Source organism: Halichoerus grypus, chromosome 3 (genome assembly GCF_964656455.1).
Source record: "Halichoerus grypus chromosome 3, mHalGry1.hap1.1, whole genome shotgun sequence".
Lineage (NCBI taxonomy): Eukaryota > Metazoa > Chordata > Mammalia > Carnivora > Phocidae > Halichoerus > Halichoerus grypus.
The window spans coordinates 4,051,000-4,074,742 of NC_135714.1; the positions used below are offsets into that span (position 1 = coordinate 4,051,000).

At 58.4% G+C, this 23,743-nt stretch overlaps 1 protein-coding gene across 1 annotated transcript in view; it reads right to left on the reverse strand.

Annotated features, from left to right (window-relative positions):
• Positions 1 to 23,670, reverse strand: part of SORCS2 (sortilin related VPS10 domain containing receptor 2) — a 454,863-nt gene extending 431,193 nt beyond the window's left edge. The window contains exon 1 of the mRNA XM_078068347.1: positions 23,197 to 23,670. Coding sequence (XP_077924473.1) covers positions 23,197 to 23,670 — 474 coding nt within the window. The remainder of the gene's footprint in view (positions 1 to 23,196) is intronic.
• Between the last annotated feature and the right edge of the window lie 73 nt (positions 23,671 to 23,743).

Sequence of the window (23,743 nt, forward strand, 5' to 3'; positions counted from 1 at the left end):
TTGCCAGAGGTCACCCCTAGAGTCTCACACAGGGAAGCCCAGCCCACCGGCCAGGCCACCGCCACCTCCCTGCTTCCCCCCCCATCCCCCAGCACACGGCTGTGGGGGCTGCAGCAGGGGTCCCTGTGTTCAAGCCCACTTCTTCCCAACTGTCAAGTTGTCCATGGAAACCGGGGAGCCCCCCAGGGGAAGCCTTGGGTCCCAGAGAACCACAGTCCTCCCAGGACACCGGCGTGACCGCTGCCTGCCCGAGCCTGGCACCCTGGCAGTGACCCGGCATCCTCTGTGATGAGGACACTCGCTGGACCGGGCACTGGCCAACAGTGACCCTGAGAAGCCACTCCTGAGTCAGCCCCGTCGCCTCACTGACCAGTCAGCCCCGTCGCCTCACTTCCACAGCACCCGAGAAAACAGGTGAAGGCTCAGCTGGACGCACGATAAAAGCCTTAATGAAGCCAAGATGCCTGGATTTCTTTTCTAATCTTCCAGTCAAACGCTGGCAACGACGCGGGTGGGAGTAAGCTAAGCGCAGCCGCTCCGTGATCACAGAAAACCCCTCCGGGCAGGCCTCGCTTCCCAAAAGAACGGCCTCTAACGAATGCGGCCTCAGCTGAACAGTTTTGCCCATGCGGGGAAGTGTGCAGGTCCGAGGTCGCGTGAGGTTCCCCGCTCCGTCCAGGGGCCCGCGCAGCTCTGCACCCACAGCTCCCTCGCCTCCCCCGGACGAAGGTGTCCACGTTCCAGCCATCGAGACCTTGCACAAGCTGCCCGACCCCACCATGCCAGAGCCGGCCATGGGCCAAACATGCATCCTCCAAAAAGCCGCCCAAGCCCAGCCCTTCCCAGGAGTGGACCCGAAGGGCCCACGTGATGCCCGTGCTTGTCACTTCATCACACATGAGACACGCCGTGATTCTGGGATGCACAGTGGATCTTTCTGGAAAACATCCACAGCTAGTCTGCTTGAGGTTCATTACCTTGGACCTGGTGACTCCCTTCCAGCAAATTTGTCCTAGAAAAGCATTAGACACACAGCTAGAGTGACATCCAAGGGTGCTGATTTGGTTCATGTGATCAATACCACCGTTTCCAATAAAACACAAGCACCCTGTTCTCAAAGCTCACCCATGTCGTAGAGCGCGGCAGCATTTCCTTCCTTCTTAATGACCCAATGGTAGGTACTCCGCTGTGCAGACATGCCATTATTTACCGATTCACTAGCGGAGAGGCATTTGGGTTGTTTCACTTGGGGAGATGATGAATAACGCTACTATAAACATTTGTGTGCAGGGGTGTGTGTGGACGGAGGAGGTCCCTTCTCTGGGTGCGCATCTCCCCGCAGTGAGATGGCTGGGTCACGTGGCACTACCCTTCCTTCTGTCCCCCACACACGCCAAGCCCATTCCCGGCTCGGACCTGCAACGCTTCCTTCCCCCAGGGCTTGCATCCCTGACCTCCCCCACCGCCCCTCCCCCATCACCTGCAGGTCAGCACTTGTGTGATGGTCTCCGGAGCACTGAGCGCCATCTGAATTGATTTAGCGGATTTTTTTAGGTTTTGTGTCCCTCTTGCCTGCTAAAATATCAGCTCCATGAAGGCCGGCGTCTGTGTGGCCAGGTCTTTACTGAACCACCACCACCTAGCACCGGGCCAGACACTCAGAAGATACTTGATAGACATGTGCTTAATTTAATGTGAATTAATCAATTCCCCAAGTCTCAGGGAAATGCCTCCTCTTCCAGGAAGCCTACCCTGATCCTTGTACAGAATGAGCTGCCGCTCCTTTGCTCCAGCAGCCTTGGTGGGTATTTACCTATCCATCTGCCCGCTGGACTGGGGGGCTTCTGGAGGGCAGGGCTTGTGTTTCTGCATCCCACATGCCCACATGGGCCTGGTACAGAGTAGATGCCCAGTGAGTCTTGCCTCTGACTAGCCCCCCCGGACACTGCTCCGCCTTCTCACAGGCCACACACGCTCAGAGAATCAAGTGATTCTCGCCCGTCCTGAATGCAATTCCCACTCCTGCACACCTTGAGAAGGAGGGCCATGGGGGTAGCCCCAGCCACACGGAGGTCACGATGCCTGGGAGAAGCCTCTTCCACAGAGGTGCGGATCACACACCTGGAGACCTCATTCAAGATGTAGATGCTGGGGGCGCCTGGGTGGCTCAGTCGTCAAGGGTCTGCCTTCAGCTCGGTCATGATCGCAGGGTCCTAGGCTGGAGCCCCATGTCGGGAAACCTGCTCTGCAGGAAGCCTGCTTCTCCCTCTCCCACTCCCCCTGCTTGTGTTCCCTCTCTCTTGCTGTCTCTCTCCCTCTGTCAAATAAATAAATAAAATCTTTAAAAAAAAAAAAAGAGAGAGAGAGAGATGTAGATGCCGGGGCCACCCTGCTAACTCCCGCTTAGGACATCTGAGGTGGGTTCCAGCCTCTGTCTTCGTACCAAGCTCCCCCAAGAGAGTCTGAGACACACCGAAGTTTGGGAGTAACTCTTCAAGGACATCAGTTCAGCAACTCAGGGGAGAAACAGAAAAGGTGCTTAACATTTGCCCATGAGGGCCTGGGGACATCTGGTCGACCCCAGGGGTGCAGCCAGCTCTGCAGTGTGAGAGAGAAAGTCAGTGTGATCAGACGTGTAACTGGGCGCCCCCCTCGAGCTGACGCATTTGCCCACGTAAGTAATTATGATTTATTGAACAGCATTCTGCTTATTAGAGCCCTCTCTCTCCCTCTCTCTGACAAATCACTGGGGCATTACTCTATTTTGAAAAATCATTCCCTTTTTAAAAAAAGACTGTGTGGGTGCTGCTTAATTAATCATTTACTTTCTATAGCAACTTGGAAACATAAAAGAAATTAAATGTGCAGTGTGCTGAAACGGTTTGTCGGAAATCTCACGCCAACCCACCCCCTAAATCACTTCCCACTGCACAGCATCCAAATGTGCACTTGAGAAGGAGCCTGAAAACAGTGTGGCATCCGGGCACCCGGGAGGCCACTCTCCGGGTGCAGAAACAGGGCTGGAGACAGACCACGGAGCACCTGCCCCGGGTGTCTGCACAGGGACACCCCAGACTGGGGGGCAGGGCTCCACCGACCCCTCTCCCCCTGAGCCGGACAGCAGCCCACCCCTTTGCCAGAACTGATCCCTTCAGTCCCTTCCTGGGAAGGCTGGGCTTGGGAAGGGTTTTTTGGAGGACTCATGCTTGGCCTACGGCCCACTCTGGAACGGTGGGCGGGCAGCTTGTACAAAGTCTCGATGGCTAGAACATGGATGCTGAGTAGGTATTTCCAGAAAACTGATTTGAAGGGACACCAGAGTCTCAGCCTGCCTGGGACATGCCCCCCGCCATGAGCACCGAGAGGCCCCCGGATGATGCTTCATGGATACAAACGGGGACAGATGCATCCGTATCAGAGAAGAGTTGTGACATTTCTATCAGGATTAATATTCACGACATTTAAAGGCTTGCCTTCTTGACCTTTATCATCAAGTCCCCACTGGCTTCAGAGATTTGGAAACACACACAGGGTACGGAATCAACCTTCGGTTAAACACGGAAAAGGTATCCATTTTCAAACGCCCCAATCTCATATTTCCATCCCAGGCACTGAGCAGACCCAGAGAAAAGAATATGCATTGTGTTTAACAAGGGGACAGCATTTGAAAAGTCTTCCGATCTCTTGAGAGAGGAATTATTTCAGCAGGCTGAAGCCGATATCTATAATTAATATCCATGAAAAGTTGAACCCAAGGAAAAAAAAACACTTTTTCAGGCTAAAAATCCTCATGTGATTTCTAGGTAATTAACAGTTTGGTCTCCACCACGGTAAAAATAGGCCTCCACCTGAAACTAATTTCCTCTCTGACTACCGAGGCCATTCTTTGAGGGACGGAGGAGAAGAAAGCTATCAGAATCCATTTACGGAGAGCGACGAGGAGGCGAGCCCGGGCTGGGCGGGAGGTGAGCGGGCCAAGCACCATTCCCAGCACGGGATCTCCTTGTGCGGATTTCCTTCATTGTTTCATCTGACCTTCAGCTTCAGCCAAGTCCAACGGCTCACAGACCTCCAGAGATGAACTTCTGCTTCTGGAGGGGTCCCCCTGACTCCCGGCTGGTCCAGGGGCTCGGCCCGTGCTGGCCACTCACGCATGCGTGTGTGGGGAAGCCAGGCCTCGGAGAGGTGCCCCGGTCTGCTGGCCATCACTCAGCTAAGCAGGCCGGGCAGGGCCGGGCAGGCCGGGGACCCTGTTCGCCCGACCCCAGCTTAGCGGTCCCCTCTGCACGGCTCTCGGTCCTCCCCAAATCCCTCAACGCTCATCATCCGAAAACAAGAGGCAACCATTGAAACCGCCCCCCTCCGGTGAGCCCTGCCTATGTCCTCTGGATCCTGCAGCAGGAACGACACACCCAATAAACCTTCCTCATGGCTTCTTGCCCTGCGCAGGATTTAACTGCAGGGAATTTTTCCTTCTCGTTCACTTATGTACTGTTGTCACAGACGCCCACGCACAACTAAATAGTAAGCCTCTCGCGAGCAGAAGCCACAGGCCGTGGGCAATTTTGTCGTGGCGTGCAGACGGCACCCCTCCACCCCACCCTGGGGGGGCCACCTTCCATTTGCACCTGCCCCATAAGTATTTGCTGATTTGCTATCATTCGAAGTTGGCCAAATTTTGCCCCCAAATGGATTTAAAACCTTTGTCTTCAGGAAAAGCATGCAGACTCAGACTCATGGGAACCCCCCCCCCCAAACAGGTCTACTGACAAGATGGGCCAAGAGGCCCAGCATCAGGCAAACTGGTTAAATGTACTTTAAAAATAGCTTTCTCTCATTTATCTGCAACTCGAGTATGGACACTTCCATTCACCATCCATCCCACAAATGTTCACTGAGACTCGCTCTATCTGAGGGCCACGGCCAAGGTGGGGCACACTGTCCTGGGAAGGTGATGGAGGGCAGAATATTATGGTCTCCAGTGCTGGCCGTGGTGGGGCCAAAGCAGGGGAGGCCCATGGTTAGGAGGCCTTGCTGGAAGATCCAGGCCAGGTAGAGATGGTCCCATTTGCAAAAGCCAGAGACAGACAGGGAAGGGGGACCCAAGAACAGTTGGTCAGAGTGCCACATAAGGGCCAGGGGAGGCTGGTGCAAGAGGAGGGCAGTGGCGGCTGATACCAGCCCCAAAAGGTGCCCTTGAGCCCAGAGGCTGTGTACACGTCACCTTGCACGGGACTTGGCAGGTGGTTTTGAGAATCTTGAGATGGGAGGTTACCCGGGATGATCGGGGTGGCCCCTGAGGGATCACGGGTCCTTACAAGAAGGAGGCAGAAAGAGATGTGACCCAGAAGGCCATGCGATGGAGAGCAGAGCTCAGTGGGGGGAGGGGAGGCAGCCCTGGGCCAAGGACAGCCAGAGTCATGGAGGTGTGACCACAGAGCAGAGGCCGGGGGGTGGGGGGTGGGCAAGGAAGGGGCCACCGGCCAAGAAATGCGGGCACCTCCAGAAGCTGAGAAACACAAGGGATCTGATCCTCCCTTGGAGCCTCCAGAAGGATCCAGCCCTGCTGACACCTCAACCGTAGTCCAGTGACACTGGCCTTGGCCTTCTGACCCCCAGAACCCAAGAGAATACATCTGTGTTCTCAGCCACCAAGGGCGTGGTAGTTTGTTACAGCAGACCCAGGAGCTCATACAGAGAGACGTAGGGCCCAGCCGTAGACCCTGGCCCCCTGGTCCCCTGCCCCCTACCCACCTCCGGCCAGACAGACCCGGCCAGGGCTGGGCGGCTTCCGCTGGGTGGCGCTGCTCCACATTCACGAAGACTCCCTCCCCTCTGCCTTCCAGTGTTTGCTGTCAGATGGAGGCAAAGCTGGGCCCCCCAACAGGACTTAGCACTACCCCACTCTCTGAGCCGAACAGACTCGCAGCCCAGAAACCCAACCAGCAAAGACAGGCATCCTCACATCCATCCAGACGACCCGTCCCGCCTGGGGCAGCGACTTCTCACTGCAACCCCAGCACACTGCTGACCTCAGCCACTCTCAGCAGAGACCACACACCCTGGAATGTGCTGTCTCAGCAAGGGGTGAGCCTCCCATCCCTGGAGGGATCCCAAGCACCCTGGCAATGCTGAGACCCTGTGAGTCTCTCCTGGGTCTCCTCCTTGGCAACCATCCTGCACACAGTAGGTGCCCACGAGAATGAATGAATGAATGAATGAATGGGAGAGTGAATCCACACGAGAGCCTTCCCACCCAACAGCTGTCCTCTTGGCAGAGGTGCGGCGCGCGGGGGCTGCTTCCTTCTCGGAAGAGCGGAGGAAACCATCTGTGACTCGCCTTCTCCCGCGGCTCCTGTCAGACTCCGGGGCTGGAGGCTGGAGGCTGGAGGCTGGAGGCAGAGACTCGCAGCCAAGTCCCTAGCAGAGGGGATCCACGTGCGGGCGGCCCTCCACTCACTCTCCAGAGGGAACTTCACAGCTCGGGGGGCGGCTGTGACATAAGAGCCCCAGATGCCTGCTCCAGCCACCCCAGCTCCCCAGATTACAGCCAGGGCTGGCTCGGCGGGCGGCGGGCGCTCGGGCCCGAGAACACGCAGACGGGCTGCACCCCCACTCACAGCGCTGGGCTGTCCCAGCCCCTCAACCTCCCCAGGCTTGGTTTCCTTGTCTGGGAAATAAGGCTGCCAGGCTCGAAGATTGCTCACAACACCTGCGTGAGGTGATTCAACTCAGTGCTTCTTGACTTCTCTGGGCGGAGATTTTGGCGGCACACTCAAAGGCACTGAAAGACCAAAATCTGCTAACGGGTGAGACCACCGGCGCCTGGGTCTCCGGGCTGGGACAACCGCGCTGTTAGGGGACCCCTCCCTGGACTGCCTTCAGCCCCCGTCACCATCCGATGGGGCCGCCTCCAGCCCTGCTCGGCCGTCCGGTGGCCTGTGCCTGCGGCTTCAAGGCCCCCACCCCCCCCCTGCACTTCACCCCGCGACCTGTTGCCGCAAAGCTCCACCCACCGGCCATGCCCCAGGGAACCCACGGGGCACAGTGGCCAAGGAGAAGCACAGGCATCCCGGGGTCAGACGCAGGGGGCCCTCTTTTACCCATGAGCTCTGTGGAGGTGGACACGGCCCCAAGCAGAGCCGAGAGGCCCTGGCCGACCCGGTTTGGGGCTTCAACAGACAGCAAACCACAGAAAGTGAGGTGATGGAGGCCGTCCTGGCCTCGCCCATGTGAACCCTGGAGGTGGAAAGCGCACTGATCCCGCTGGGAGGCTGGAGCTTTGGGGGAGAGGGAGGGACATCACGCAATGGTGCTGGGTGCTCTCCCAAGGAGGGAGGATGACCCTCTGCCGACAAAGCCAGTCAAGACTTGAGGTTGCAGCCTGGCCCCCTTCTGGCGCCCCACGTGCCCCCTGTAGGGTCCCCCCCAGAACCACTCCTTCTTAGCCTCAGTGTGCAGCTCCAGGGTTGGGTACGGGGTGGGCCTGGCACTCAGAGCATTTCCTCTGGCAGGGGTGATGGGTGTGAGGCAGGCGTGTGAGCTCCGGATTTTGCTGGGAAGCACTGGTGGTCTAGCCTCAGCTTCTCACGGAGCCCCGACCCACGTGAGCCATCAGAGAAGGAGGCGAACACACAGGGAAGCAGAGCCCAGACACAGACACGGAGACGAAGGGCCAGGGCCCAGTGCCAACATCAGGGCCCCTGGAGCCAGCCACACCTGAAGTCAGCACTCTGGGCTTCCTGGATCTGTGAGCCAATGATTCTACTTTTCACTTAAGCTCCTTGGAGTCAGGTGTCTACGACTTGTCATCAGGAATCCTGCTTAACACACCCCCTTCCTTGTGCAGCATTACAGGAACTAAGGGAAAGGGAGGACATGGGAACACACACCCCACCCTCACATCCCCTTCAACCTCGGCAGGAAGGTCTGACCAGTGAGCAGGAACACAGTCAGGTGGGACCCCATGGTACGGATGGTCAGTCCCGCTCGGGGTAGGAAGAGAAGCCTGGAAGGGCCAAGGGAGAGGAGGCAAAGACCCGAAAGCTGTCACCCCCAGGACCCCCTGCACTCTGCCCCCTTCTTTGCCTTCTGCCTCCAAGCGCAGGTACGGGGAGACAGGTCCTCCAGGCAGGGGAGCCCTGGAGATTCAGGTCACAGAAGGGGATTTACCCACACAGAAGACCGGGAACATTCTTTTTTTTTTTTTTTTTTTTTTTTTTAAAGATTTTATTTATTTATTTGAGAGAGAGAGAATGAGAGAGAGCACATGAGAGGGGGGAGGGTCAGAGGGAGAAGCAGACTCCCTGCCGAGCAGGGAGCCCGATGCGGGACTCGATCCAGGGACTCCAGGATCATGACCTGAGCCGAAGGCAGTCGCTTAACCAACTGAGCCACCCAGGCGCCCGACCGGGAACATTCTTGACAGAATTATGCAGAAACAGACACCCTTCATTATCTCCTTGCACCACTCTGAAAAAAATGCCATTATACTTTCTTCCAGGTGGAACAAGAATAAGAGGGATTAAGGATTAGCCAGCAAGAGTCTCAGCCGCTCGCCCACGCCCCTCCACCTCTCACACTGCTTCCTCCTTAATGGCCCGGTGGGTGGGACGTGTATGCACTTGGTGGATTTTCAAGAGGACGTCCACAGACCCACGCGCCATAACAAACGTTAGGGAAGTGACAGGCCTGGCAGCCGCTCCTGGCTCCACCCACGGACCCTCCCTTCTAGGCTCTTCCATGGCCCTGCTGTTCCCACCACCTGGATGCCCTCCCTCCCTCCCTCCTCTCCTTTCCCCAGCACCACCTCTGGGAAATGTTCCAAAATTTCTCCAGGTGGGGAGGCTCAGGGGCCAGTTTTGCCCCCGGCAGGAGGATGGGGAACCAGAATTTACTGACTTAAAGAAAAACTGCAGACACGAGAAATTTCTTCCACAGGTGAGTGTGCCGCCCTGACCCCCCCCCTGCTAGAAAGTCGGGGCATCTGCGGAGCATTAGGAGCTCCTAGAAGTGTCCTGTGGGCCCCGAGGTGTTGGCAGCTAGCGGACCGCCCCCTCCCCCACCTCCCCCAAATGCCTTTCTCACTGTCGGCCCAGGAATGACTGATGTGGTCAGCGGGTGGCAGGTCCCCGGGCCCCCTGCTTCAGGGCCAGACTTGGTGACCAGCATTTACGCGAATTGTCTCAACTGCGGGCCACGACAGTGTGACGAGGTGGGCATCGTGTACCCCCGTTGTACGGGGGGCTTGCCTGGGAGAGTACGGGTAGCCACGAGCAGCCCACCCACCCCCCCAACACCCCTGCCCAGTCCAGAGCAGGACATAGGGCCCCGGCAACAGAGGAAGTCAGTGGATAAGCACCAAGGAGGACGGGCCATCGGGGCCCGCGCCCTGAGCACGCCCCCACCACATGCAGCCCCACACGGCACTGCTACGGCCCCCCAACAGACCTCCAGGGAAATGCCACCCCCTCCGTTGGGACACCCTCCCTGACCACTGACTCCCTCGGGCCCTTGCTTCCCCCACCCCAGTTAGAGACCCCACACACACACACCTGTGCATTCCTTCACAGCAACTGTCCCACCTGCTCCTGCCCTGTGTCCCCAGCTCATCAGCAGGGACCACACCTCGTTCGGCCATGTCACCCCTCCACCTGGCGGCAGGTGCGGCCTGGAGCGGGCTCTCCATGACTCGCGGTCGAATGAGCAAAGCAACCATTCCAAACCTACTCTCTCAAACACCCCGTAAGGGAAGTGCAAATTCAGGCCGAGCCCCATGGCTGTCAGTAAACTCTGGAGTTGCTGACGAGTGGGGGGTCATCCTGGCATTCTGCCTTCCTCCCATCACACTGAAAACAAGATCTGCCGGCATCGGCATGGGGGGAACTTCGGAATCCAGCAAACCCCAGACTGGAAATGACCCCAAACTCACAGATCGGTGCCCGCATGCCAGCCAGGGGTGAGGCTCGGCCACCGCTCTCAGGGGGCTCTGCCCTCCACACCTCCAAACACACAACTGATCTGGGCTGAGCCTGGGGCTTAAGCACCATGAGCCGGCCTCATAACTGACCCCACTCTGACTCTCTGGCAGGCTCTGTCCAGGATCACCAGACACACACCCCCATAGAACACCCCAGGATGGGTCCCAGAGGTGGGAAGGCATTAGAAGCCCCGGAGAAAGAGGGCAGTGAGGCCCAGGGTGAGAGGCCATGTCCCTGAAGGACGGGGCAGCGTGGCAGGGGTGAGGAGGGGCAGCCTGGCCCAGCACCCAGCCCAGCCCTTTACATATGCCTTCCATCCACAAGGTCGAGGGCAGTCTCGTTACCCCTTAAGGATGAGAAAGACAAAACTGCATGAGGTTAGCTGCTGGCTGGGAGGCAACAGAGAAGAGGGGACACCCCCGTGGAGGGCCGTGCATGTAAAGAGGGCCTGAGTGTGGTCAGGGGCGGTGGGGGGGGGGCGTGCGGCAGGTGGGGGCCACGCTGTCTGTGTTGGGGGAAAGATGGGGAGGCAGATGGAGCCACCCTCCACTCTGCCCATCCCAAGCCAGGGCAGGCGGGCCAGGTGGGCTCCCTCGGCCGATCAGCCTCCCAGAGCCCTCTCTCAGTGCTCCGGCGGGCTCAGAGAGTGGCGTCCCTTGCTGGCGTGCCTCGAATGAAGCCTGGCCCACAGGGAGGGGGCCCAGGAAATGTGCCCGCAGGAGAGAGAAGAGGGGCCGAGGGCAGAAGACCGGCCCTGCCTCCAGCCCCGTTCTGCCAAGGCCCTGCCCTGACAACAACTCCCAGAACTTTTCAGAGGACAGCGTGCCCTGAGAGGCCATTTGGAAATGCTCCACAAGGCAGGACTCCCCTGTGGCCTGGAGAAGTGAGGGCAATTTGCTTCCTTCCCCAACACGCCGCACGGATGGCCCCCTCGCCCCTCTTCCCCACACCCCCGAGGAGTGAGGCGGCCAGGCCCGGCGGACGGGGACAAGGCCGCCTGAGAGTCCGGGGCTCGTCCTTCTTGCTTTCTCTGTGCCCGAGAGGGCGCTGCTGACTGTCCAGGGCCGGCCCGGGGCGGGGACAGGAAGCAGAGGGATCTTAGGGAAGCCGGCCCCAACCCTCCCTCCAGCCAGACCAGCCCCAAGGGCGCAGGTTTCGGATTTCCTTGTGCCGGCCTAGGCCTCTGCTCGCCTGGGACAGGATGGAAAGAAAGTCTGACTTGATCTTAAGAGGAGAACATTCCAGGCAATAATTCACATCAAGAAACTTGTGAAAACCCAGCCATCAACAAGAAATACTCTCTGTGCAAGCAGACTGCCCCATGTTTCACGAATACTGCAGGGCTTAGCTTGGCCGTAGTTGAGCCAACCGTTCAGGAAAACATAACCACATCAAACCCCCCGCTCGGATGGGCACCCCCGTCATCTGCTCACTGGGCTCCGGCGTCGCCCTCCGACCCCAGCTTCCACACACACCAGCGCTCCCCTCCTGTGTCCTGGGGCAGGCGCAGGTCCCAGCAGCCCTCGTGGGGACCGGGATACCAGGCTGAGAGGGGCTGCTGCGTGCTCCCACAGCCCGGTGTGCAGCACGACGGCGGACATGGGGGTGCTGCCAGCACCCCAGCCTCCAAAAACAGCACCTTCTTGAAGGGGACACACGACGCAGGAAAGTGACATGGAAAGAGGCCACTCCTCCAGGGGGCCGGCCTGCGGGACCGCTCAGTGCGGGGCCACTGGGAGATGGACGGCCGGACCGCAGAGACGGGAGAACAGTACGGCTCCCCGCTGCCCCCGCCGCTCCACGAGCCGGTGCTCCCACCAGTGCTCCCACCGCTCCACGAGCCGGTGCTCCCGCCAGTGCTCCCGCCGCTCCACGAGCCGGTGCTCCCGCCAGTGCTCCCGCCGCTCCACGAGTCGGTGCTCCCGCCGCTCCAGAGCTGGTGCTCCAGCCGCTCCAGAAGCCGGTGCTCCCGTCAGTGCTCCCGCCGCTCTACGAGCCAGTGCTCCCACCGCTCCACCAGCCGATGCTCCCGCCGCTCCAGAAGCTAGTGCTCCCGCCAGTGCTCCCGCCACTCCACGAGCCGGTGCTCCCGTCAATGCTCCCGCCGCTCCACAAGCCGGTGCTCCCGCCACTGCTCCCGCCGCTCCACGAGCCGGTGCTCCTGCCGCTCCAGAAGCCAATGCTCCCGCCAGTGCTCCAGCCGCTCCATGACCCAATGCTCCTGCCGCTCCAGAAGCCGGTGCTCCCGTCAGTGCTCCCGCCGCTCCACAAGCCGGTGCTCCCCCCGCTCCAGAAGCCAGTGCTCCCGCCAGTGCTCCAGCCGCTCCATGACCCGGTGCTCCCGCCGCTCCAGAAGCCGGTGCTCCCGTCAGTGCTCCCGCCGCTCCAGAGCCGGTGCTCCCGCCACTGCTCCCGCCGCTCCACAAGCCGGTGCTCCCGCCGCTCCAGAGCCGGTGCTCCCGCCGCTCCACGAGCCACGTCCTGGGACAGCTCTGCTGGAGGCAACGCCCTAGCCTACCCAGTCGTTTGTCTTGGTCCAAAAGCTGGGCATAGCCATCTCCTGGGCGTTTTGTTTCTTGTGCATGAAATGAGGCTGGAACCAGGGGCGCTATTTAAAACCCCTAATTCTGGAGCAGGTGTCTGGCTCCTGGCCAAAGGGCAAAGGGCAAAGGCAGGAGGCGTGGCGGCACCGAGGCCTGGCCACAGCCACTGCCATGAGTCAGAAGCTTCTGGACGGCTCTCCTCTGGGCCTCGTCTCAGGCAGGAAACAGATCTCTCCAACTCTCCGGGAAGCCAACATGACCCTCTCTGCTCGGGGTGGGCAGTAGTTAGTGCTTCAGAGAGCAGGCAGGTGGACAGGGAGCCGAGTGCGGCAGGGCCGTGCGACCGACAGCGGGGCCCTGCTCTGATCCTTCCCACACCTGCAGTGGGCAGGCCAGCCGGCTGGGCCTCTGGGTTCTGGCACCCTTCAGGACCAATGGTCCCTCCTGTCCTACTCAAATGCTTACTGAGCATCTACTAGGCGCCAGGCACTGGGGGACAGCAGAGAACAAGCCAACAAAAGCCCCTACTCTCCCCGAGCCCAGAGGCTCCAGGACCTGGGAGGCCAAGCAGGGGCTGGAGCCTGGGGGACAAGGTACCCGGGGAGCAGCGCTGGGCTGTGGGGGTGGCAGCAAAGAGAAGCCATTCCCATGGGGTCTGTCTGTCCCCCCTCTTTCCTCGGGCCACGGCCTACCTCACACCACTGCTCCTTCTACACACATACGAATGTCTGCTTTCTGCTGGCTCCCTTTGCTGTGTTGGTAAAGAAATTCATTTCAGTATTTCGCTAACTACATTGCCATAGAACTGGTTTCCTTTGGATCCTGTAGATTTTATTTTACGCTCATTATAAAAACAACATCCTGACAAAGTTCCATGGGCTTCTCCAGACTTGGGGTGGGGGAGCCCACGGCACGGAGAGAGCCAAGACCCCCCGTGCCAGGTCGCCGGAGCCAGGAAGCCCCTCAGTGTCATCGGGGGGGCAGGTCACAGTGCCTGACACCAAGCAAGGCACAGAGCAGGCCCCTCAAATCACGGAGGAAGAGCTGCTGCAGGAATCAAGCCCCCAGAAGCCCCATCCAATGGTCCAAGGATAAATCAGAAAATGAACTTGGATGGGGTTAAGCAGTATTGATGGGAATAAATTGAGAAAAACATGAGATTTTTTATTGAGTGCTTTATTTTTACAGAAGGAAAATTGAATTATTTCACTGGTCAATGAGGTAGTCAATAGGGAAAAGCTCCTAAACGCAGGGAGGAAGCGAAACGAGCTTGAACTTGAAATGCACACCACCAACCTTCAGAAAGGCGGCAGCTCTGGGATCGCATCTCCCCGGACAGCTTCCTCCTCCCCCTCCCTGGCCGGGCAGCGGACCAAACAGCCTCCTGACTTTGCAACGCAGACAGAGCTGGTTTTCCCGGGCTCTGAGCAACAGCCCCCCCACCTTGGGTCACGCTGGCAGAATCCAGGATTATTGGAAGAAAGCAGAAATAAAAGCCACTCCCACACATAGTCTCCAGACGCGGGATCACCTCTAACACTGTCGACATTTCTCCTCCAAAAACCCAGGGCAGTGGGCTTCTTTGGGGATCGCAATCTTGCAACTAATGGGCAGGCCGGCAAAACTCAAGGCAGACGCAAGAACAATTTCTGCTGTAGTTAAGACCTCAGGCTCGACCAAAAAACCAACATGGGATTCCCACATGACTCAGCAGTCCTGTTTCTGGGTACACACCCAGAAGAAGTGGACGCAGGGACTTCAACAGGTATCTGCACACCTGGGCTCACAGCAGCATGATTCACAACGGCCGGAAGGCAGGAACAGCCCCAGTGCCCGTGGATGGATGGATGGATGGATGGATGGATGGATGGATGGATGGATGGAGATGTGGTCCATCCAGACAACAGACTATTATTCAGCCTTAAAAATTCAGCATTCCAACACCTGCTACCACAGGGATGAACCTTGAGGATATTATGCTCACAAAATAAGCCAGTCACAAAAAGACACGTATGTATGTTTCCACTTACGTGAGGTCCCCTAGAGGAGTCAAATTCACAGAGAGAGAAAGCAGAACGGCAGGCGGGCGCCAGGGGCCGGGGGCAGGGGACACGGGTACTTAGTGTTTCCTGGGGACAGGGTTTCCGCTTGAGAAAACGAGTGAGTTCTGGAGACAGAGGGTGCTGTGACTGCCCAGCGGTGCGAGTGCACTTAACGTCCCTGAACCGGACATCTAACGGTAGTAACGACGGTAAATTTTAGGTTACTTGTATTTGCCACAATTACAAAATAATAATAAAGAAAAAAGAAAATATATTTCTTGCACTAAAATAAAAAAACACTTGGGCTTAGGAGGAAAAGAATTCCAATCTCGACTCAGACCCTTACTAGCTGTGTGGCTTTGGGCAAGCCCCGTGCTGCCGTGAACCTGACTTTTCTTGTCCGTAAAGTGGATAGGATAACAGTGTCAACTCTGCAGAACTAACGGAGGGACGGCAGGTGAGGTGCCCGGCACAGCAATGGGCCCATCAGTGGGGACCGGGATTATTCACTTCATTATTACTCATCAGGAGCACTATGTAAATGACAAGGCATTGTTTTTATTAGATAAAGTTACATCAGACGCAGAAGCTTCCAGCTGATCCCAGCCAAGGGATGCCGGCTGGGGCCTGCCGGATGCTATCTCTACTTCTGACGCTTCGGAAGTAGGCGCACCATAGAGACCTCATAAAGAACCCTTTCTGAATTAAAATTGATCTGAATAGAAGCAGCCACACTAGGCCTAGCTCTTTTCTTACTTTGATTTGAACTGAATTGATCTCCAATTATTGGGAAATGGTGCCATGCAAGGGATGTGCCCTGTTGAAGTCAAGGCGAGCTCCGCGCGGCAAGGAAATTATCTGCTTTTGCAAGAAAATTACTGAGGAAGAAGAGTGGTGTTATTTTAAGATCTTCGAGGTGGTGTGAGAAGAAACTAATTAAAAGATTGTAATGTTCTGTGCAAACATGGCAACTGACTGCTACAGAAATGCAAAATGAGGAGGATTTTTCTACCTCCAAAGAACATCCGAGGTTTAATTTTTCCTTCAGTCCTCCTGTGAGAGCTCATGTTCAAGGATCCCTATTAATTTTTTAAGCCGACAAACGGAACTGAATCGGGATAAAGATGATGAGCACGAGACACGTTGTGTGAAGGGTCCCCGAGCCACAGGGCTTAAGTTAAAAAGATGTTGCCGCTGCCCTCAGTGGGCATGTGCCAACTGCCGGCTCCCCGTGAGGCTGAAAACAAGCCTCCGTCTCCCGCAGAAGCCGGAGCAGGTCAGGGCCCGCGTGCACTTGTGGCAACCTGCCGGGGACCGGTGAGCGCAGGGCATCCCCCGTCCCTGCCGTCCACTTCCCGCTGACCTGCTGACCTGGGACTGGGAGGGCCGTGGATTTAGGAAGCTCAGCGTACAAGCCGGCAGGTCATACTTAAGGGGACGCCAGCCCTGGGCACGTTCATGTTTATATGGCATTTCTTCTGTGCACAGAATCCAAGCTCCTGCCCAGCACGAGGCTTTCACAGGATTCCCACAGCAAGAACAGGCCGTGAACAGATCAGCACGCTTGCCTTCAACCCTCTAAACGCTATGGCTGGAGGCCTGGTGGTTCTGGCCTCCAGAGCCAGGTTTCCCTGCTCCTGGGGCTTCCGAACCTGGGGACGGTGGCCGGGGGATGGTAGTAGCAACCCCGCGTCTCGGCTCGTCGGCATCCCTGCTCCACAAAGCACCCACACAAACGCTGGGCTTTAGGAGGGGTGAGGGTGAAATAGGCCATTTGTAAGAATCTATAAATAACTCCATCTTTGGAGGCTGAATCAAGAAACAAGAAGATGCCCCCAAATAAAGGGCAACGCATAAGCTCCACCCCAGTGTCTCTCTGGACCGAGAAAAGCACAAGAGTGCTCAGCAACATCCCAGGGTGCTTTCCGACGCCTCCAACCCCATATTCCCCGCTCCGGGGCCTGAGCCTGCCTCTGACACATAATAATAAGATAAAAATTAAAAACAACGGCAACCCTCCAGAAGGCCTATGCGCTGGGCCACATTCTGCTCTGAAGGGGCGTGCAGAAGGATGGAGTTAATTTATGACCTCTTTAAAATACTCTCAGGAACTCTCATGCAACTACAAATTAAATAGCCACTTTATTAAAGTAAAAGTAGATTCATGCAACGTGTTCAGGAACTTTATTAATAGGGCCGTTTTTCTGCCTTCAAGCCAGGCTTCTTGACTGATGGATGTCCTTTCTCTGTCCTAGTGTTCCAGGCTTTTCAGGCCCCCATGCCTCTCCTTGGGCCTTCATACTCTCCACCCCAATCTGCTCCTCAGCCCAGGTGACAAGGACTCCACTGGTCCTCCAGAGCCGCTTCATGACCACCTCCTCCAGGAAGTCCTCCCTGACTTCCCCAGGGCAGGTTCTCACGGCACCGGGATGCCCTACGATGAATGCTTGTCCAGACCAAACATCTCACCAGGACAGTGGCCGTGTTTGATCTTGCTCATCACTGTATTCCCAGAACCTAACCCTCCAGAGAAAGCAGCTGATGTAAGAGCTAACGTGAAGCTTCTTTTCGCCTGGGGCTCTCAAACTCGTGGGGTCTCTCCCCATGAGAGCATTGCAGGGAGAACTGCAGAAGACCCTGGGTCACCCTGGGTCACCCTGGGCAAAGGGCGGGCATCTCCCTAAGTATGGCACTTCCCTAGACTCTGCATACCACGTACACACCTCCATTTACTGTCGCCTGTCCTAACACAGGCTTCCCTCACTTTAGCACTGTTCTGGGTCCAGCCACCAGGCCCACGGTCCCTGAGGGGCCTGCACGGCTCTCATCCGGAAAGCAAATGTGACAGGTACTCAGCCCTGGTCACCGTACCCCTTGACCTCAGTCTGCCTCTGCCTCTCCCTAGGTGGCCGCTGGTCACCCTTGGTAAAGGGTGGGCACTTCATCTGCCCACCATCTACATGCCGCTCAGCCACAGCTCAGCCTCCCGTGGACCAGACTTCTCTCTCCAGTCCAGCCCCCACCCCCAAACTGCCGGGAGGCCTGCACTGTGGTGGCCTGAGAATCCCAAAGTATCACCGAACGTTCAGCAGGCTTGAACGTAAGACCTGCACCCTGGAGCTACCAAGCTCGCCTTCGAGAAACCGCAGCATCAGACACAGGCTGCAGGTCAGCTTTGTCACCGGATTTGGACCTGTTCATTCAAGAACCTGCAGTGCTTTATGAGAAGGCCTTTATGGTCTCTGTACGCTGGAGGCCGGCCAGAAGCCGTGAAGCCAGCACGGCCCTGGGAAAGAGAGGGGCCTGCAGAGCGGGGGCCGCCACGGCCCGTCCGTCCGCACCTGGAAAGCCTTCCCACGTGCCATCCCTCCCACCGCCCCTCCAGGGTCCGGCCCAGGCCTGTCTCACAGCAGCCTCCCCTCTGAGCCTCTGTCCCGAAGCCTCCCCTCCAAGGCCCCTCACCAGCCGCATAGGCACGCCACCCCCCGGGTGCTTGCAGAGGCTCAGAAGGGACCCCAACTTCCTGCGTGCTCGCTGTGGGCCAGGCCCTTGTCGGAGCACGACATGGATCACCTCCCAAATGTGCAAAGCAAGCCTGCGAGCCTTCACAGCCCAGCTCCAAGAGAGCAAGGCCCAGTTTAGTCAGTTTGCCCACGATCTCCAAGCCAGGAAGGATGAGGCTGGGGGTACCCCAGACCAGCTGGCTCCGAGGCTCACGTGTCCATCGCCACCACCGTTTCTGTGATGAATCCCACCAGCTCACTGTGATACACAGGAAAGCACGTGGTTGCCTGAGAGGTGAGAAGACCGGCACAGAGGGGACCGTGTGGCAGGAACTGGGATCACCCACGGCTTCAACCTCCCCTGGGCACCATCCCCAGTAACCTCCTTGTTTACAAGCTCAGGGGTCCAGAGCCCAGCAGCAATGGCAGGGAGCCAAAGCCCTATTTCTGCTCGACTCCACCTGAGGTCGGAAGTCTGCAGAAAGAATAGAGCACATATAAGGGAATTCAGCTCTTCAGGGGTATCAAAAGGAGATTTTCAAGTCATTTCTTGCACAACTTAGCTGTTCCAATTAGCACACAATCATTTCAGCCTCTCTAAATAAAAGCTTTTAACCTTCAAACAAAACGAAAAAAACCACTGCCTCATGCTGCCATCTTGGGCTCTCCAGCCTCATGTTAGGTTCCGTGAGGAGCTGACTTCGACCTATTTCTCCCAAACTTCTTCCCTCTGATCCGCCTCCATGCACAGTGCATTCACGGTCTCCTTATACAACACGAACACACCTTTAAATTCCCACCCCCCAGAGCTTGCCCAAGCTGTTCCTCCCCGCTCAGTGCTCTTCTCCATCTCCCGTGCGCTTCTCCTATCCATTCCTTAGGCCCACTCTGGTACCACCTCTTCCATGCACCTCCTCTGATTTCCCCCCCAGGGAAGATGGAACTCACCCCTTGTCCCCGAGCTTTGGTGTCCCTCCCTTCTCTCCCACTGGACCACCCTGAGATCCACCGCCATTACGCTCGGGGCATGAAAAGATAACAGAGACCCCTTCCCTGACCCTATGAGCTGAATTGTACCCCCTTCCAAAAAATCTTAACCCCCAGTCCCTCTGACTGTGACTGTATTTTGGAGATAGGGTCTTTAAAGAGGTTCAAATTAAGTTAACATGAGGCCAGTCAGGTGGGCCTGATCCAATCTGACGGGGGTCCTCAGAAGAGGAGATCGGGACACAGACACGCACAGAGGGACAACCGCGTGAGGACACAGGGAGAGGGCGGCCGTCTACACGCCAAGAGGAGAGGCCTCAGAGGGAACCAACCTGCCCACGCCTGGATCTCAGACTCCCAGCCTCCAGACCTGGGCGGAAATACACTTCTGTCGTTGAAGCCGCCCGGTCTGGGCTGCTTCGATACGAAAACCCAAGCACACTAATGCACCTGCCCTCCAGGAACTTGACATCTGGCAAGTTGTCGTGACCCAATCCATACCCTCGATTTGGAGCCCTGGCTCCCTGGGTCTAAAATATACACAAATATCAAGTTCCTCAAGACCCCAGAGCAGAGAACATGGATAACCAGCTCAAAATTACCTTTGTATACAACTCCCCTGGACATCCCCAATCCTGCAGGCACAACAGCACAGAGCAAATGTGCAAAATGTGGGGGGGGGGGGTGAGGACGGGGATGGAAGGGGACAGGGAGAGGGGCTCATCTACTGAGAGCAGTGACAATGCTGAACCAACTAGGTCTGGTCGAAGCAAGCTCACGTTCAAGTGACGTGAATGCACCGAAGTTGAAGTTCAATGCCATGAGGGAAGGCACACAGGGGAGCTCTACTTAGAATAAGCAAAATAAGCACATGATTTCCACCTTCAAATCACACCCGTGCCTTCGAGGGCGGCTCAAGAGAAGCGGAACCTGGAGCCTCTGGGCAAAGCCCATCCTGGATCCCTCCAAGGCAATGCCCAGTGGTTTCGATGAAACATGAATCTCACACATAACGATTTGTTTCTACGGCTCAACAGACAGAAAGGCAGTATTTGAACTCCCAGGCAAGTCCACATCCCTATCTCCACGGGAGCAGGAAGAAATCAGGCCGTGGGAAGGAAAATGTGCACATGTTCCCAGTGCTCGGGGACAAGGGCTTGTCTCTTGCAATCCTGTGACTCCTTCTTGCAGATGCTCGAAAATACTATTTCAGAAAGTCTACCCCTCTCAGCGAACGCTTTTTTTAATTTTGAAAGCAAACTCTTCCTCTGCTCCCAGGGACCACATCTGCAAAGCAGTTTCCGGGGTCGCCCTACCTGGACAAACGAAGCGAAATAAAATTTGTGAAAGACTCCGCTCTGCAAATTGGCCTCGAGTTAGTTTCTTCCCTGTTGTAGCCTTAAAAGATGGTGGCTTCAAGCGCGGGCGAAACCAAGTGCAGAATGCTGCCTAGTATCTTTGGCCCCGTGGCCGCCCGCTGAGAACAGAGGGAGCAAAGCCCATCTCTAAGAGCTTCTCGTGCCCAGAAAACAATGCCATGCCTGCACCAGACACGCACCTGTGTGCGGAGCAAGTGACAATTAGAAACACATTTTCATTTAGTGCTCGGTTCCACTTTCCCTCCCCCCCTGAGCTAAGCACCACCTGCTCCCCAGGCCAGAAGATGACCTGTTTTGTTCCAGAGAGAACTCAGTCTGCCTCAACATCTCATTCCAGAGGCTGGGTCAACATTTCAATGCTGCTTGCCTTCTCTTTACCTCACCGACAACAACACTCACTGATGGTAATAAGGTACTTCTGACTTCCACCTCCTAAGTGTGTGCTAAGTGCCAGGCTGGGCCCTGCTTTGCACACGCTATCCCTGCCCTCCCCTTGGCAGGGGGCCGGAGAAGAGATGCAGCCTTTAAAGCTCCCCTCCTGTTCTGGACCTCTTGCCACCACCACCCCCACCAAAGAGAAGCCAGATCCCCTCCCCTCCCAAGCCCCCTCTCCAGGAATTCACCTGCCAACAGCCAGGATTCAATCCTCCTAGTTACAAAGCGGTCACTCATCGGGAGCCAGCGTCCCCAGGGAGCAAAGCCAGGGAGGCTCCTCTGTTGCTCCCCACCCCCACTCCGGAGCTCCAGCCCCGCTGGCCTGAGCCCCCTCCTCACTCCCCCCAAGGAAGGTGCACAGTCCTCTGGCTCTGTGCTCATGCTGGGGTGGGTGCTGGGAGCCAGTGAGTCCTGAAGGTGCTGGTCCCACCCCTGACTGCCCCTCTCTCCCTTCTGCCACCCCCACCTCCCCCACCCCATGAAGGGAAAATGACGAGGGACTGGATCAGCAGCTGATTCAACCACCTCAGCCGGTGGGGTGGGGGCTTAGTTGAGACAGTCTGGCTCCACGGGATGACCTTAAATGCTCACGTGTTCCTCCAGCTGTTGGTTTCCGGGTTACCTTTCAGTCCCTAAGTCAGCTTACAGCACAGCGGACAGGGTATGTTCACAGTATGGGGGTGATGAAGGGCCGGGCCCAGCCGTTCATCTGGGGTCCGACCCCTCTCTCACCACGCAGATGGGGACGGGCTCCTAGGGCTCTTCTAGGGACGGGGTGCTGCTACCTTCGGCCAGGCACCTTCCCCACCCCCACTCCACCTGCCTCCCTGAGCGCCCCCTGCTGGCCTCCGGGGAGTCAACTCAACAGCCGCTCACCCTCCCCCAAGGTTTCTAGTCTGCCTGGAGGCTGCAGAAATGACCAAAGACCAGAGACCTGGTGTCGGGCGGGTGCAGCCCCCAGCTGGCTAAGGAGGGGGACTGGCAGGGCTCTGGGCTCTGGACCAATCAAGTGCGGCCAGTGCTGCCCCCTGATGCGCTGCCCCTGGATTCCGCAGGAGGAGCGATAGGGTGGTCCAACATGTTCGTCCCCCCACCCCTCCCTTCTCCAGCAGAATCCGCCCCACCCCCATCCCCATTAGCCCAGCAGGGCTAGACAGAGAGGGGAAAAAAGTGCCCCCAGCCCGTGTTACAGCCCTTTCCTGGCTAGGGAAGCGCAAAGATCCCCACTCCTCCACTCCCAAAGCATGCAGGGGTCCTGGCCCCCTGCTGCCTCCTCAGAACTTTGTCCAGAAGAGCTGGGGGGTCAGCCACTGGGAGAGACCCTAGTGAACAATGATGGAAGGGAGTAAGCGGAGAGTCCCATCTCTACTCCCCACACAACAGTCCCCACCCCACCCCCAACAGCTGCCACCTCTCTGCACTCTTCCAAAACTGGACATGACCCACTAGGGCTGCTGGAAGGGGACCCATGCGTGACCACTGGTCAAATGCCCAGGGGAAAAACGAGGCTGAGGCAGCTCCCCAGGGAAGAATCTGAGGGCATCCCCATACACACACACACCCCCATCCGGACGCACCACGAAAAAAAAAAGGATGGGCCGGTATCCGGAGGGATAGGAAGCACAGCGCAGCGCTGGAGGAAGGAGGCGCCCAGGACCCTAACAGATGTGGCGGGGGTGGGGGAGCCCAACTTCCAGAGCGGCGGGGAAGGTAAAGGGAGGGCTGGGAGTTTGCGGCCGCGGATGGAGAGCGCGGCGCCCAACTCCGTGCGTACGCAGATCCCTGCGCTTCCGGGTGCAGCCCCGGGTGGCACTAGGGGAATCCGGAGGGGGGGGGGGTCCCAGAATCCGGCGCCGAGCTGACCGGGGAATTCCTGGAGCCCGTGGAGCGAGCTCCAGGGTAGACCACTAGCGAGGTCCCGGGTAGACCTGGGTGGAGAAGGTCCCGCAGCCAAAATCCCGGGTGGAGTCTGAGAGCGGTCGGGGCGCGACACCGAGTTGGGGTGGTCCTAAAGGACCTGGAGGCACCCCAGGTGACCAGGGTCCCGAAGCCTCGGGAGACACCCCCACCCCGTAACCTGGGATCTGGAGGCCAGAGGGGGCGGCTCCGAGGTGGCTCGGGGTCCCAGAACCCTGTGAGGCAGGGTGCTCACATATCTAGGGACCTCTCCCCAAGAAACCGGTGGCCAGAGTCCGGTAGGGGCGCCGCCGAGGTGACTCGCGTCCCCAAGTCGCCGAGAACGCCCGGGGTCACCGCGGGGCGGTCCGGAAGTGGGGGCTCGAGGTGTCCGGGGCAGGGGCCGCGGGGGGCGCGCGGAGGTCACTTACGCTGCTGTTCTCGCCCGTCCAGTGCACCATCGCCTGGTTGTGCGTCGCGTCCCCCTTGAGCACGAACGACGTGCTGATGAGCGAGACCTGCGCCCGCGAAGCCGCTCCGGCCACGGGCGCCGCCCGCGCCCGGCGCCCCCGGCCCGCGGCGGGGGCGGCGTCCCCGCCGGGACCCGGAGCGGGACCGAGACCCGGGGCGCCGGGCTCCGCGCCGCGCGCCTGCCAGTCCTCGCCGCCGCCAGGCAGCGTGCGCCCCGCGGGCGGGCTCGGCGGCGCCCGGGTCAGCAGCGCGCGGGGACCCAGGCGCCCGGGCTCGAGGGAGCGCCCCGCCGCCCCGCAGGCGGCCAGCAGCAGCAGCAGCAGCAGGAGCGGCCGCGAGCGCGGCGAGCGCGGCGGCGGCGGCGCCCCGGGGCTCGGGGCTCGGGCGGCGGGGCCGGGGCCCTTCGGGGCGCGCGGGGGCCCCCGGTGCGCCATGGTCGCCGAGGGGCGGCGGCGGGGCCGGCGGCGGGGCGGCGCGGGCGAGGGAGACCGCGGCCGGGCGAGCGGG